This window comes from Carex rostrata, chromosome 1 (genome assembly GCF_964058835.1).
Source record: "Carex rostrata chromosome 1, lpCarRost1.2, whole genome shotgun sequence".
NCBI classification, from domain to species: Eukaryota; Viridiplantae; Streptophyta; class Magnoliopsida; order Poales; family Cyperaceae; genus Carex; species Carex rostrata.
This window is the reverse complement of record NC_135918.1, coordinates 2,393,273-2,407,817: the sequence shown is the minus strand read 5'-3', so window position 1 is coordinate 2,407,817 and position 14,545 is coordinate 2,393,273. Positions and strand designations below refer to the sequence as shown.

Below are 14,545 nucleotides of genomic sequence, written 5' to 3'. Positions count from 1 at the left end.
AGAGAGAGATTGACACGAGAATGATTGGAGGAACTAAAAAATGAGTGATCATAACAAGTTACGCATCAAAGTATTAATGTTTTTATTTTTTAAGTATTAATATATTATATTCTAAGTATTTATACCTATTAAGCTTGATGCGGAAACAAGTGCAGAGACTGAGAAAAGAGAACCATATAATTAGTAAAAGCCATGGTAGATTATTTCTCTTATGTTGCTGGGGTAATTTTAAAAATACTGATGCGGAGACTCTAATAATTATTCTTATCAAATAATATAATTCACTGTTCTGGTAATACTCTCTTTTCCGAAAAATACTATTTTTTTGTATTTTTTTTCGCGACTTAATTAATGAATAACAGCAAATACGGTTCCAACAAGGGATAATGTTTGTTGCTGGTGAATCAGCAACAATAAATGTCAATGGTTGACTCGTTCAAGCTTGGTGGATTTACATTTCCCAGATCTTCTGTTGCAGGTTCTCAGGACAGAGCTTGTAACGAGTCCCTGACGGGTAGGTCCCTTTAGTTGCAGATGAGGATCTTGCAAGTAAATGTAACATGATTTTTCTCAAGATATGCAATATAGGATTAGATTCGTTTAAACTCCAAGTTAATACTGCAAGCTTGTAAATTCACCGTCTCAGTCCCATTCTAAACTGTAATAAAAATCTTTTCAAAATATGTTTGGCAAACTGGTTCTACCACTACAGCTCATTGGCTAGCCATAAATGCGAATGCATAATTTAATCAGTATCAGCGATTACAAAATGGTGGCAGGAATAATAAAAAAATAATTAAACCGTGATTGTTGACGTCGAAATTGTATTTAATCGGATTGAAGCTTTCGTAGCAGCACATGACCATGTAGACAACTTGTTGTGGTTGGTTTGTTTATTTTAATGATCTCATTAATAAAACGATAAATTAAAAAATATAACAAGAGCTGTAATTTGGCATCCTCTAACCTTGACGAAAATTAATTCCTCTCTTTCATAAGTATGTACAGTACAAATAAACGACTTAATTATATGCACGTCTCCCGAAATTTTTTTTCTTACCACCTCATAAAATCCGAATTGATTCCGCCACGAACTCGGACTGAATATGCGGACGGATCGCCAACCCGTTCGTATATTGGACATGCAAACTGATCGGATTGCGTATTGGACCTGCGCACGCATCCGTGCGCGTACTGAATTGGCGCACCGACCCGTTCGCACCCCTGATCTGCATTCCGACCCGTTCGACCATTTCCGAATATTTTTAACAGGGGTGTGAACTCCAGCTGCTCTATGTCTCCATTTCCGAATTTGAAATGAAATGGATATCTCCATTTCAGCTGTTAAGCATTAAATGGAGCGCTTAGGAGATAATTGTTTAATTGATCAATGCCATTTTCTAGCTATTTATTGTTACCTGTACAGCCTCACACCAATATAAATGCTAATTGACCTAGCTTGGTGCCCATGTTATAGTTAGTTGTAAAATTATTCACTATCTTTTTACAAATAATATATAAACTATTCACTAATTTACGAATAATTTTATCCTATTTAAAAATCTAACATATCCAAAAATAAATCTAACATATTGAAAATAAATCTAATCTATTTAAAAATCTAACTCATTAAAAATAAATCTAACACATTAAAATCAAAATAATCCGAAATTAAAAAACTGAATTTAAAAATAAATCTAACATAACATATTAAGTGAATAAAAAAAGAAGAAGAAGATAGTGCATGCATTAATTTTGAGTAGGAATAGTAGCAAATAATATTTAAACTATTCACTAATTTACAAATATATCTAGAAAATGGGCACCAAGCTAGATCAATTAAATATATTGGTGTGAGGCTGTACAGGTAACAATAAATAGCTAGAAAATGACATTGATCAATTAAACAATTATCTTCTAGTGTATTCCCTAATCTCTTTCGAGCTGCATCTAATCCATCTATTATTGTATCTGTCGTGTTCTCTAATTTTCCATTTAGTTTGCAATTTAATAGACAATTAACGGGGATTATCCTTTTAGAATGGAATCAACTATTGGGGCTCTTCCCCTGTCACTCTTTAAATCCAAATCAGCTAAATAGAGTTTACTGGAGATGGACTTCTACGGGTTCTTTTACTGTTGACTCTCTTTGTAAATAGTTATCATGTAGGGGTATTCCTAATAATATTTTTAATAATCTCTGGAAAGCAAAGATTCCTCTTATGATCAAAGTTTTTGTTTGGTTACTTCGGCATGATAAAATTATTACTAAATGCAATTTACTAAATAGAGGTTGGCAAGGCAATATAGATTGTGTATTTTGTGGTGCCCCTGAGACTGTAGATCATTTTTTTGTTACTTGTCCATTTATTTCTACTTTGTGGTCTTGGATTGGTAATCATAATAATTTTGTTTATAATTGCACGCATGTATCTGATCTATGAAATTTTGAGTATTGGATACCATTAAAGGATGCATTATTGGTTGAATTAATTAGGGCAGCTACTTTGTGGATTGTTTGGTTAACTAGAAATAAAATTTGTTTCCAAAATATCCAAGTACCATCTATTAGTTATGTGACATCTTCTATTATTGCTATGACATCATATTGGTGTAAAACGCGTTTAGATAATTCTTATTTTAAGTTATCATTAATTTTGTCTTTTGATGTTTCTTCTTTGACTCAGATAAGCACTATGATAGTTCTACCAGACTCGGACTCACATGACAGATCCAGTCCTCGGTTGGATTCAGACGTGGACCCTTCTCTTGGTTTAGAAGGATCGTCCCTTCTGAGTGATATTAGTGATATTAGTGACATTTAGTGGATTTTCTTGTGTTTTTGCTCTTATGTTAGTTTTGTATCTTAGGATATTCTTTTATGTTTTTATGTTTTGTGTTCTGTGAATGGTAGTTCTTAGTGGTTGAGGTTCCACTAGTTTGATCTATATTCGGTGCTTTGCACTAATTTTGTATGAACTTTGTAGTTTCGCAATGAAATTGGTGGAATATTTCCACTTTTACCAAAAAAAAAAAAACAATTATCTTCTAACCGCTTCATTTAATGCTTAACAGCTGAAATGGAGATATCCATTTCATTTCAAATTCGGAAAAGGCATGGAGCAGCTGGAGTTCACACGCCCGTTAAAAATTTAAAATTCGGAAATGGTCGAACGGGTCGGAACGCAGACGGGTGCGAACGGATCAGTGAGCCGATTCAGTATACGCACGGATGCATGTGCAGACCCAATATGCGACCCGATCAGTCCGCAGGTCCAATATGCAAACGGGTTGATGATTCATCCGCAGATTCGGTCCGAGTTCGTAGCGGAATCTGAAAACAGAATATTCGAGTGGTATTTATTTAATTCGAATTTTATGGGGTGGTAAGAAAAAAAATTTCGGACACGTCTCTTTCTGCTGGAAGAGAAAAGAAGCTCAGACACGACCCAAACTTTGGACCTCCTGATGCAGGATTCTGGGGTTGGCAACCCCCCATTTCCAATGTTTGGCGTCGAGGAAGAGGATGAAGACTTATTAGATTTGTAATACTTAGTTTTATGCATGTTATGATGTTTTTGTGTTTTTCTAGGATTGTTGCCTTCTTGTGTTGTGGACATGTTAAGATGTTTTGGTTTTTTCTATTGTTTTTGCTTATGTTTTGAACAGCTGTACAGACTTGACATATTTGATTTTAGTACCAATTTTAGGTACTAAGTCAAATATGCTATGATTCTTGATTTCAATAAAATCGGTGGTAAAATACCACTATTTTTCAAAAAAAAAGATATATTTCAAAACATTTAGAAACGAAACCGGGGACACTGTTGGTGACCCCATATATAATTATTTTATAGATGAGAAAGAGACGGTAGACGACTAACAGTTGGATTAAGTGCATGTATTCCCACTTGCAAGGTATCATTCTCCATATGCATACTGGGTCAAACTGAGTCATGGAGGAGAAGAAGAGCTGATCTTCAGAGATAAAAAAGAAAGAAATTCAGGAAATTTGAGGAGAAATACAGAGAAACATTCGCAACTTATTGAAAATGGGATTATGGAAGGAAACCTTGAGAGGATCACATTGGGTAATTTTGCTCTGTATTTTAGTCGGAATTATCTTTGCCCAAGGAGATACAAACTTGAACGATGGTATGCATGTTCTTGCTTGCTTGTTTTATTTCGGTGTATGCTTTCTGGTATGATTATTTAGAAAAGTTTGCATTTCGTGTTGGTTACTTCGTTTGACCTTTAATTTACAACTCAATTTTGAGTTGAATTAGAGGTGGGTATATCAGCAGATTTTCTCAATTTTGAGTTGAATTAGAGGTTTTTATATCAGCAGATTTTTCTCAATTTTCCTTTAATTTATATTTAATTACTATAAGTGCTTCTTAGAAGTACAGGTGACATAATGGTGACCACTCATAGTCATAGGCGATTCTTCCATTTCCTTTGCTTGGTTTATGTTTATTTGGTTTAAATGTTTGAAAAGTCTTAACCAGTCCTGCTTTGCACCATCTGAACCTTGCATGAATTGAATTTATCATAACCTAAATCTAACTAAATGAATTTTCTTTTCGTTCTTTTTGTGAGGAAGAAAGGTTAGTAATATAATTGCTTCTTAGTTCTTACACGAAAAATAGTTTTCGATAAAAAAAATAAATTAAGAAAAAAACTAGGCCAAGTACTTTTCTAATTTATATATAATTTGTCTTTCAAAAATTTTGTATTTAGGTGCTGCACTAATGGCACTTGAAAGTGAATGGCAGAACACTCCATCAAACTGGGTCGGGACTGACCCATGCGGTGCTAAATGGGTCGGCATCAATTGCAGTACCAGCACCAGCCGTGTTACTGAAATGTAAATCTGCAATATATGTTTTGTCTTTATTACTTGTGGAAAGTTCTTTTGCTTCCATTAAAAAAAATGCCTATTCATGCAATCATGTTATGTTTCTGTGTTTTTCATAGAACACTGTCAAGCATAGGTATTACAGGCACATTATCAGGAGGAGACATTCAAAATTTGGAAGAATTAAAAACACTGTAAGCTATCCACAACAACGAATTTACTTTCGCCGTCCCATGAGAATATAGATGTTTTATTTTATTTAGGAAATTTCAAATTTTGATCCTCAAAACTTTTTAATAAAAAACTAGGTTAATTCTTAAACTTTCAATTCACATCAACTTGGTTTTTTTAACTTCTTTTGTAAACAAAAATTAAACTAGTCCTTTTTTTTTATCAAACTTTTTGCTGACATAATTGATTTAATTTATTTGCCATGTGTATTTTGGACTGCCACATGAACTACAACAAAACAAAAGATTATTTTGAGCGAAGCTTACTGTACTAGAAGTAAGCTTGAACTTTTTTTCTTTTTTTTATCATATATGAATAATTATAATGAGAGTTTCATACATATTTCTGTTTTATAATGTTGCACAACAAAAATTAAAATAATTATTTAGTATTGTTGCAATCAATTTATAATGACCATTGCAAAGCTTATGACAAAACTAAGTTTGAAAAATACTTTGATTTAATTTTTATTTGCACCTGGTTCGTATTCAAGTGATAAACCGAAATCCACGTGGCAAATAAGCTAATTACATCAGTAAAAATTTGATGAAATGACTGAATTAGTCTATTTTGAAAATTAGAAGGACTAATTTGATTGATTAAGTCGGTGGAAATGAAGGTTCAAGAATCACTTTTTTTTTTTTTAAATTGAGGATCAAAATCTGAAATTTTCCCTTTTATTTATTGTAATTTATGTGATTCTCTACATTCGGTGTACAGGGATTTGTCTTACAATCCAGGACTGACGGGGTCGCTACCATCAGCTATCGGGAATTTGAAACAATTACACACCTTGTGAGTATATTAGAGAAAACAGATGTTGGGTTTTCAGGCCCAAATCAGCCTAAATTGATCGATGATGAAAATTTATGCTATACGTTACGTGTATACTGTAGAGGATTTTTGTGAGAGAGAGAGCGCTTGCCTTGTCTGGTCTTACCACTGATGAAAGAGAAAGAGCTTGGTATTTGGGCTACTCCAGTGTTTGACGAATTGCCACAGAGATATGTTGTGTGAAAAATAACCCTAACAAAAAGTACAAAACATATATTATTAGTTGGTTTGTAATTTTGTATGTTTCCAACCGCTTTGTTTATTTAACTTGGTTGTTTTTTTTCAGGATTTTGATTGGTTGTAGCTTCTCTGGTGAAATACCGGCTGAGATTGGCAAACTATCAAACCTGGTCTCTCTGTAAGAACCTTCATATACCTTTTCTTTAATTTCATGCGTGACCTTGAAAAAACCTCAAAAATATTTTTAATACCCCTTAAAGAAGAAAAAAAAATGTATCAAGTACCCATGAATTGTAAGTAGCATTCTCCTGTAGACTCTTGTATTTTCTGGTTGTCTACAAAATATTCCTAAACTACCCTCCAGATTAGCTATTTCTCTGTACATCTATGAGACACCGAGATGGCATAATTTTGGCAACTTTTCTGAGTAATTAGAAGAGATCGGGAGGTGGTATAGGTGATGTTTTCCAAAATTTTCTATGGTATGTTCTTCATAGGACAGATGCATGCCTACATGATACTTGTAGTTTTGTAGCGCGCTGATGAAATTTTCATTTTTTGTTGAGAAGTATTTTATATGTGCCTAAATATATTTTTTTCTACTTTTGTATACAGATCCTTAAACTCGAATAAATTTTCTGGAAGGATCCCTGCAACTATTGGAAACCTTTCTAAGCTATACTGGCTTGACTTGGCAGATAACCAACTGACCGGTACCATACCGGTCTCTGATTCCACCAATCCGGGACTTGACTTGTTAACACATACAAAACACTTGTATGCCAAATAAAAATTTCTTCCACCTAATTAATTACCTTATGTTTCGAAATTTCCATTTTTAACCTTGGTTTTTGGATTGCAGCCATTTCGGAGTTAATAAGTTGTCTGGTTCCATTCCAAGCAAGCTTTTTAGCTCAAACATGGCGCTTATACATGTGTAAGCAAACTTTGTCTGTGCAAGCTTTTGATCAAACACTGTCATTATTTTTGCTTATTATTTCTTCTATGCTTACTTGCAGTCTTATGAAGGAATTAGGTATAGAAGTTTAATGTAAACAAATATCAATTGCATTTTTGTTGCTTGTTTATTTCTTTTCTGCTTACTTGTGATCTTATGAAGAAATTAGGGTTAAGCAGATAATTTAAACAAATTTCAATTGGTGTCTTTTTCAGTGTGAGTAAACAGATCAGGTTCAGTACCAGGCATTAACATACCAGCCGCAAATCTTGATAGGACCAAAAACAGTGCTAAAGTATATTAAAATTATAGTGTGGTCTTTTTTTTTCATGTTTGATATATTTTTCTCAGGCTGTTTGACAACAATAACTTAAATGGAAGCATTCCTTCTACATTAAGCCTAGTCAAAACGCTAGAGGTCTTGTAAGTATGCATTTATTTAAGCTGTTTAAACTTTTTTTTGGCAAATAATTCAGTGCCTTCTGCTAATGTTTCATCCCTTTCCATCAGGTCTGTACTGTCAAACTTTTGTTTGTAATCCCAATACAATTACATGTTGTTCCAATAAGATAATGGAAGCAGGTGGAAATGAGTTCCTTTTCATAAAATAATTCCATTACAATCCCTTTGTTGGTATTTTGTTCCTAGTAGGTTACTTGAGATTATTCACAGTTTATATTTAAGCAAATATTTTATCAAAAATATTGTAAGCAAGTAATAATATGGTCAAGTAACTTCCAACAAACAAAAGAGGAAATGTATCAGCATAAATTGCATTTTTTTTTCTTATTGTTAATCTTTGCCTTTTGCTAGTAATTTTACAATTTTTCATAAATTTGAAGTCATTTTATTTTCGTACGAGACAGGCGATTGGATAGAAACTCATTAACAGGTCCAGCACCAGCCAACCTCAGTGTGCTTACAAAGCTCTCAGAAATGTGAGTTGCTTTCTTCTATGAAGTTTACAAGGGCATTTTTCATTGCTATTTTACGATTTCCATCTTGTTGTTTGCCATCATAAGAGTTTGATTACTTTGCCAGAACAACACTATCAGTATCAAAATGCATTTGGAAAGTGTGAGGCTATGGTGATATGATATTACAGATCAGCCTGTGCTATGGATCTATATCTCCATTTTCAAAGCCCAAACAGTCCATTTAAACCACTTAACATGATCTCCATATGAAAAAGTACTTGGAGACCAAGTTCATCGTCTTTTAGAACTTTTTAATATTTTTTTTTAGATAGGTTGAGAATCACTGCTTTTTTATGGTTCATAATCTTTACATCGAGTGATTTTCTACCTATTTAAAAAAGTAGTAAAAATTTCTGAAAATGTAAAATTTGGTCACCAAGGACATTGTTATATGGAGACATGTTAAGGGATTCAGACCAACTATTTGGACTTTGAAAAAGGAGATATGAATTCATAGCACGGATGGCTCCGTAATATGCATATCACATGAATTCATAGCACGGATGGCTCCGTAATATGCATATCACCATAGCCTCAAACTAATGAAAATATAGTTTCATTTTTGGGTTTTGGATAGTAAGCCACAGGGTCTTTTCTTTACACTGAAAACAAATACCTTCCATAATGTGGAATGTTAAGTCTGCATGTTATCATGTTATCATTCAACTCTTTTTGATGAATGGTTTGTCATTATCACTATGTTTTTATTTTTGAAAACAGGCATCTGGCCAACAATCAGCTAAATGGAGCATTGCCAGATCTGACGGGAATGATTTCTCTTAGTTTTGTGTAAGAAAATCTTCTTATCAAATTTCAACTTTCTATGACACTAATATGAACCCAGCTTGCTCTGTACAATTTTTTTTTTTTGAATGTTAGCGGGTATCCGCCAACAATTATATTGATAAGAAAAGATCAAATGATCAAAAGAGTACAATAGGTTACATTAAAATTCAAACTTCAAACTACTATCGAATGGCACGAAACTCCTGCTGAAAATAAAATTACAAATTCTATGGTCTAAGCCGCTAGACCATTTAAATTTTTCGCTGCTTGTGCCATTCGCTGTCACTTGTTACTTCTCATTGATCCAGTGCAAGGTGTCCGTAATCGCGCTATCTATTAAATGATACACCAGCCTCTATTTATTTGAAGGTGGTATAATCCCAGTAGTGATTTCTGGTCATCAAGCTTAGCAAATAGTTCTAAATTTTCAGGGACATGAGCAATAATTCTTTCGACTCATCAGATGTACCACTATGGTTCTCTTCATTGCCATCTTTAACTTCCCTGTATGCATCTCTCTCTCTCTATTTTTGAAATCTTGGCAGGGACTGCCATGGAATCTCTATCTCTCTCTCTCTCTCACACACACACAAACTCACGGAGCCTTTATGTACTTCAAGACATGTTTACAGTTTTATATAAAAATATATTAACTACAAGTCTACAAAAATTGCAGATACCTTGAGAACCTGAAAATAGGAGGGGAGTTGCCCCAGTCTCTGTTCAGCAATTCTCCACTTCAAACTCTGTCAGTATTTTATGGTTTCAATCTCTGACATAAGTATTAAGTAATTTGCAAATACAAATTTCTAGCTGCAAAAAGATTGCATGGGGTCTCATACTTAACTTTATTATTTTCTGGCTTTACAGGAGGCTTAGGGATAACCGATTCAATGGAACGCTAAATATTGGCACAGCCTATAGTAATCAGCTCCAATTAATTGATCTAACGAACAACAAAATTGACTCATTGACCGTTGGTGGTGGATACACTAAACAACTAATGTAAGCAGCTGCTTCAAATTTATTAGTTGGTCCCCATTATTATTCAAGCAATGATGCTGATTCACTAATGAAATCTCTAACATATGTATTCTACTGATAATTAAACTATCCCGACTCAATCGATGTTCAAGTCAGTTCAGCTATTCCCATGCTTGTCTGACAGCCATGTCCATCCAAGATTGGCACCGATTCTATCACTTGATAGCAACTAGTTTCAATAGAGATCACATGAACTAAACCCTAAAAATGGTGGGCAAAAGCATCAGTGACCTACCTGACTTTGTTTTAATAAGAAGTTGTTACCAGATCTTCTACAACTATAAGAAAAATACCTATTTGATTTTTCATTTTTCAGACTGGTAGGGAACCCGGTGTGCACTCAGGGGAACAACATCCCATATTGCAAAATGACCGTATCTGCATCCCCCTCATACAACACATCTAAGAAATGCACAACTCTACCTCCAACCTGTCTGAGTGGTCAAGATCTGAGTCCAAACTGCCAGTGTGCCTCTCCCTACACTGGGACTCTTTTCTTCAGGTCACCTTCCTTCTCAGACCTCAGCAATAGCACATACTACACAATACTCGAGCAAGGCCTGAAGGATAAGTTTGTAGAGTTTCGGTTGCCAGTGGATTCAATTTCACTTCAGAATGTTTTTGTGGATTCAAATAATAATCTTGAGATGAGCTTGGGAGTTTACCCATCCAATAAGACATATTTTAGTCTGGAGGATGTGACGGGAATTGGGTTTATTTTAAGTAATCAGACTTACAAGCCTCCGTCTGTTTTCGGGCCATACTTTTTCCTCGGGCAGCAATATTCTGCTTTTAATGGTATGAACTTTTAACTTCTGCTTGTTTTTTTTATTGGTTTGAATTTGATTAGTATATACACATCAGACTGACATAAATGTAAAGAATAAGTCAATAACATATGGGACGGTTACATTTGAAATATATACTTCTCGTTCTGTTGTACTTATGCTGATTTGCATTCACTGTTTTACGAACCGATTTTGTTTACTACAGTTTTAAAATATATTATAAAAAAAAAAATTGCCTATTGGTATTGTATGCTTTGCCAAATGCTCCGTTGTCTTGGTTTAAGGTATTGGGATGACAGACCTTAAGCATGTGTGATTTTGTTCCAAACATCCATTCAAATATATGTCAGTCATTAGCTATTTATTTAATCACTATAAAACCAACAACAAACAACAACAAAGCCTTTAGTCCCAAACAAGTTGGGGTAGCTAGAAATGAAACTCAACCAGAGTGAGGGTTTCATTTCCATAAAAAGGTTGTATTTTACCTTGGCTTGCCACGCCTATCACAACCCTCCTTTTTTCTGGCTTTGGATAGGCTGACAGGTTGTGTAGAAACTACACAGGCAGAGTCTTAATCACTATAAAACCAATTTTAATTAATTATTTTTGTCATGCAGTACCTGCTCCATCATCGAAGAAATCAAACAACAAATCACTACCAATTATTATTGGAGTAGCAGCTGGTGTTCTTCTTCTTTTGGGATTGATAGGCTTTTGCATTTTTATTGTAAGAAGGAAAAAAACCACGCGGCCTGAAGAGAAAAGCCAATCTTTTGGTATTGATTTATTTTCTGTTTGTTTTTATTATAGTTGTAAAATCAGGAGGGAACAACCTTTATGAAACTCTAATTCAGTGGTAGAATCATAGATAGTGAAAATCCTAGAAAATAAGACCGTGCCAAAGAAAAAGGGTCCTACTAGAGATTGCAACTGTCAAACTCGCAAAATTGCATTTCCGTTGTAGTGATACATTCAACAAAACACAAATTTTACTTAATTATTTTGTTGGTAGCCTCGTGGGACCCAAAGAGCAGTGGCAGCATCCCACAGCTGAAGGGAGCAAGAATGTTTACATTTGAAGAGGTCAAGAAATGCACCAATAACTTCGCTGAAACGAATGAAATTGGCGGCGGAGGTTATGGCTTGGTAATTACCCATTCTGTACCATTTGGACATTTTATGAATTATAACAAGATGAGGGCTAAATGAATGGTAGATTCAATAGTCAAACATAACAATACTATACCACTGGGCAGCAACTGAATCATATGAAAAACTGAACACTGCAAAGCAGCATCAAAACTTAGTTTTGAACTAACTACCCAGTTCCATAAAGGTCTTAAGGCGGTGGGAAACAGTGGTCTTTATTACTATTTCATAGCATCTCATTAATCTTTGATTTCATTTCTTCCTCTTGGTATTGACAGGTGTACAGAGGTACACTTGGCAACGGGCAGCTGGTAGCAGTGAAGCGGGCACAAGAGGGGTCATCGCAAGGAAGTAATGAGTTCAGGACAGAGATTGAACTTCTCTCTAGAGTTCATCACAGAAATCTTGTCAGTCTGGTTGGATTTTGTTTTGATAAAGGTGAACAGATGCTGATATATGAGTATGTGCCAAATGGTACTCTCAAGGACAGTTTATCAGGTATGCCTTGTTTAAAATTTTGATTCTATAGTAAAAGTACTGGCTGATTTCAGCTCCTTTGTTGACAGAACAAAATGCAATTAGATTTTGGGCCTCTGACTGAATTTTCTATATTTTGTTGGTTAATACTGAATTTCCTTATTGATAGATTAATTTAAAAAAAAATCTTGTATGCTGTTAGTTACATTTATAAAATATACCAACAATACTGTAGAGGCAATTTTTAATTAATTTATGTTTTTATTTGTCTATATAGGAAAATCTGGTGTCCATTTGGATTGGAGACGGCGGCTCCGTGTGGCCCTTGGTGCGGCGAAGGGCATTTCATATTTGCATGAGCTGGCAGACCCACCAATAGTTCACCGAGACATAAAATCAAGCAATTGTCTGTTGGATGAAAACTTGAATGCTAAGGTTTCCGATTTTGGCCTCTCTAAATCTCATGGAGTTGATGGTACAGGTCTGATCACAACGCAAGTCAAAGGCACCATGGTTTGTTATTTCTCTCTTTCTCTGTTTTATTTTACTAGTTTATCATCACAATATTTCATGCTTCCTCCATATCAGAGAAACAGAAACATCAAGATGATGTCCTCCCAGGGAGTAGGATAACAATGAAAATAGACAAAATTGACAACCATGAGAATCCACATCATAGTTTGTCAAGAACTAAAATATAGATGTGTTCTTTTACATAGACCTTACATCAAATTTGATCTCAAATCAAATGTCAATAAATCTTAATCATTTGTTTTTTAAACCACTTAATGGAAGACGAATAAGTTTTCAAGTTGTACCTCATTTGATACAGACTATCTAAAAACTGGAGAAGTTAAAATTATAATTTTGATTTCATAATGTGATAAGTGCTGTACGACTTGTCTCAGTTGTCAAATATATTTGTTGCTGAAATAGTTATCCCATCCTCTTATCTTCTCCACTTAACTTTATGTAACCCTATTATTTATTATTTATCTCAATATTTGTAAAGGAGGAGATATTTTGTCGGGGATTGCATGAAGAAAATATCCAATTCTGCTTGCTTTCTTCATTAATAAGAGATCATTAATCTCAAAATTAAGGATCTGATGATTGCTCTTGTTTATATTTTTGCAGGGATATTTAGACCCGGAATATTACATGACCCAACAATTAACCAATAAAAGCGACGTATATAGCTTTGGCGTCTTGCTTCTAGAGTTAATTACTGGCAAGAAGCCCCTTGAGCGTGGCCGGTACATTGTCAGAGAAGTCCAAAATCTTTTTGACAGGTCAAAGGATCTATGCAACCTAAAAAACCTTCTTGATCCATCACTTGGTTTTACAACCTCAGTCGGTGGATTCGAGCAGTACATCAGCTTGGCACTGCGATGTGTGGATGAGACCAGTGCTGACAGGCCCACAATGAGTGAGGTCGTTAATGAGATAGAGAAGATCATGCAACAGGCAGGTGTAGATCCAAGTTCAACATCTAATTCCTTAAGTGTTGCCGGGTCTACCACGACCCCTGTTCGACACCCATATGAAGTTGATAGGCGGTTTGATTATAGTGGTGATACAACTTATGATAGAATTGAGCCCAAGTAATAGTCCTGCTCTAAATGGAGTTCCCAATAGGAGATTGTAAAGATGTACAATATATCTAGCTTGTTGTTATTCTTGTATGACCTTATACTTTACCTATATTTGAAGATTTGTTGAACATACGTATTGTACAGGTTCTTGTACAGTCATGACTACTCTGAGCAGACGAAATTAAAAAAACTTAATTTTGAGTGCTTTTTTGTGTAGTGAGTTTATTTTTATTTATTTTTTTGCTCTCATACAATGAAACTGTTATCTTGTGATATTGTTTTACAAAGCTATTTTGCGAACCTTCTATATTATTTGCAACCTTTTTTTGAAATAGATTGATAAATTTTTATGGTAAAATTGCCATGATCTTTAATGAATAATTATAATTATCCCCATACTCTTGTCCCCCTCTATTCCCTATGCAACATTAAAGAAAAATTGTATCATAGTCCTCATTATATGGTCTCCTTTTTTAGTTGTCATACTCATCTTGCATTAACATTCATAAGTATAAATACTAAAATATAATAAAGTAATCTTTGCAAAATAAAATATTAATATTTGCATACGTAACTGGATATGATCACCCTTTTTCAGCTCTCAATAATCCTACGTCAACCTTCATCAAATGAAGTAGTGGGGACCCCGCATCCCTGCATCAACC

General features: G+C 34.4%; 1 protein-coding gene across 3 annotated transcripts; it reads left to right on the top strand.

Annotated features, from left to right (window-relative positions):
- Nucleotides 1-3,922: 3,922 nt before the first annotated feature.
- On the top strand, nt 3,923-14,014 carry LOC144551636 (leucine-rich repeat receptor protein kinase HPCA1-like). Of its 3 annotated transcripts, XM_078299713.1 has the most exons (20): nt 3,923-3,980; nt 4,025-4,155; nt 4,741-4,867; nt 4,978-5,052; nt 5,810-5,884; nt 6,210-6,281; nt 6,719-6,880; nt 6,966-7,040; nt 7,413-7,484; nt 7,928-7,999; nt 8,759-8,827; nt 9,256-9,330; nt 9,501-9,572; nt 9,695-9,829; nt 10,185-10,666; nt 11,277-11,435; nt 11,672-11,805; nt 12,087-12,306; nt 12,563-12,798; nt 13,423-14,014. In XM_078299713.1, the coding sequence occupies exons 2-20, from the start codon at nt 4,053-4,055 to the stop codon at nt 13,891-13,893; spliced, it is 2,886 nt and encodes a 961-aa protein (XP_078155839.1). In that variant the 5' UTR covers nt 3,923-3,980; nt 4,025-4,052; the 3' UTR covers nt 13,894-14,014. The 3 variants fall into 3 exon arrangements, with proteins under 3 accessions (XP_078155839.1, XP_078155825.1, XP_078155831.1); XM_078299699.1 differs by lacking the exon at nt 3,923-3,980 and having other exon boundaries at nt 3,991-4,155; XM_078299705.1 differs by lacking the exons at nt 3,923-3,980; nt 6,966-7,040 and having other exon boundaries at nt 3,991-4,155.
- The last annotated feature ends 531 nt before the right edge of the window (nt 14,015-14,545 follow it).

Coding starts and splice junctions, on each gene's coding strand:
- LOC144551636 (XM_078299713.1), top strand. CDS start 4,053: ATGGGATTATGGAAGGAAACCTTGAGAGGATCACATTGGGTAATTTTG. Junction 5,885..6,209: donor TTGAAACAATTACACACCTT/GTGAGTATATTA, acceptor GTTTTTTTTCAG/GATTTTGATTGGTTGTAGCT. Junction 11,806..12,086: donor GCGGCGGAGGTTATGGCTTG/GTAATTACCCAT, acceptor TGGTATTGACAG/GTGTACAGAGGTACACTTGG.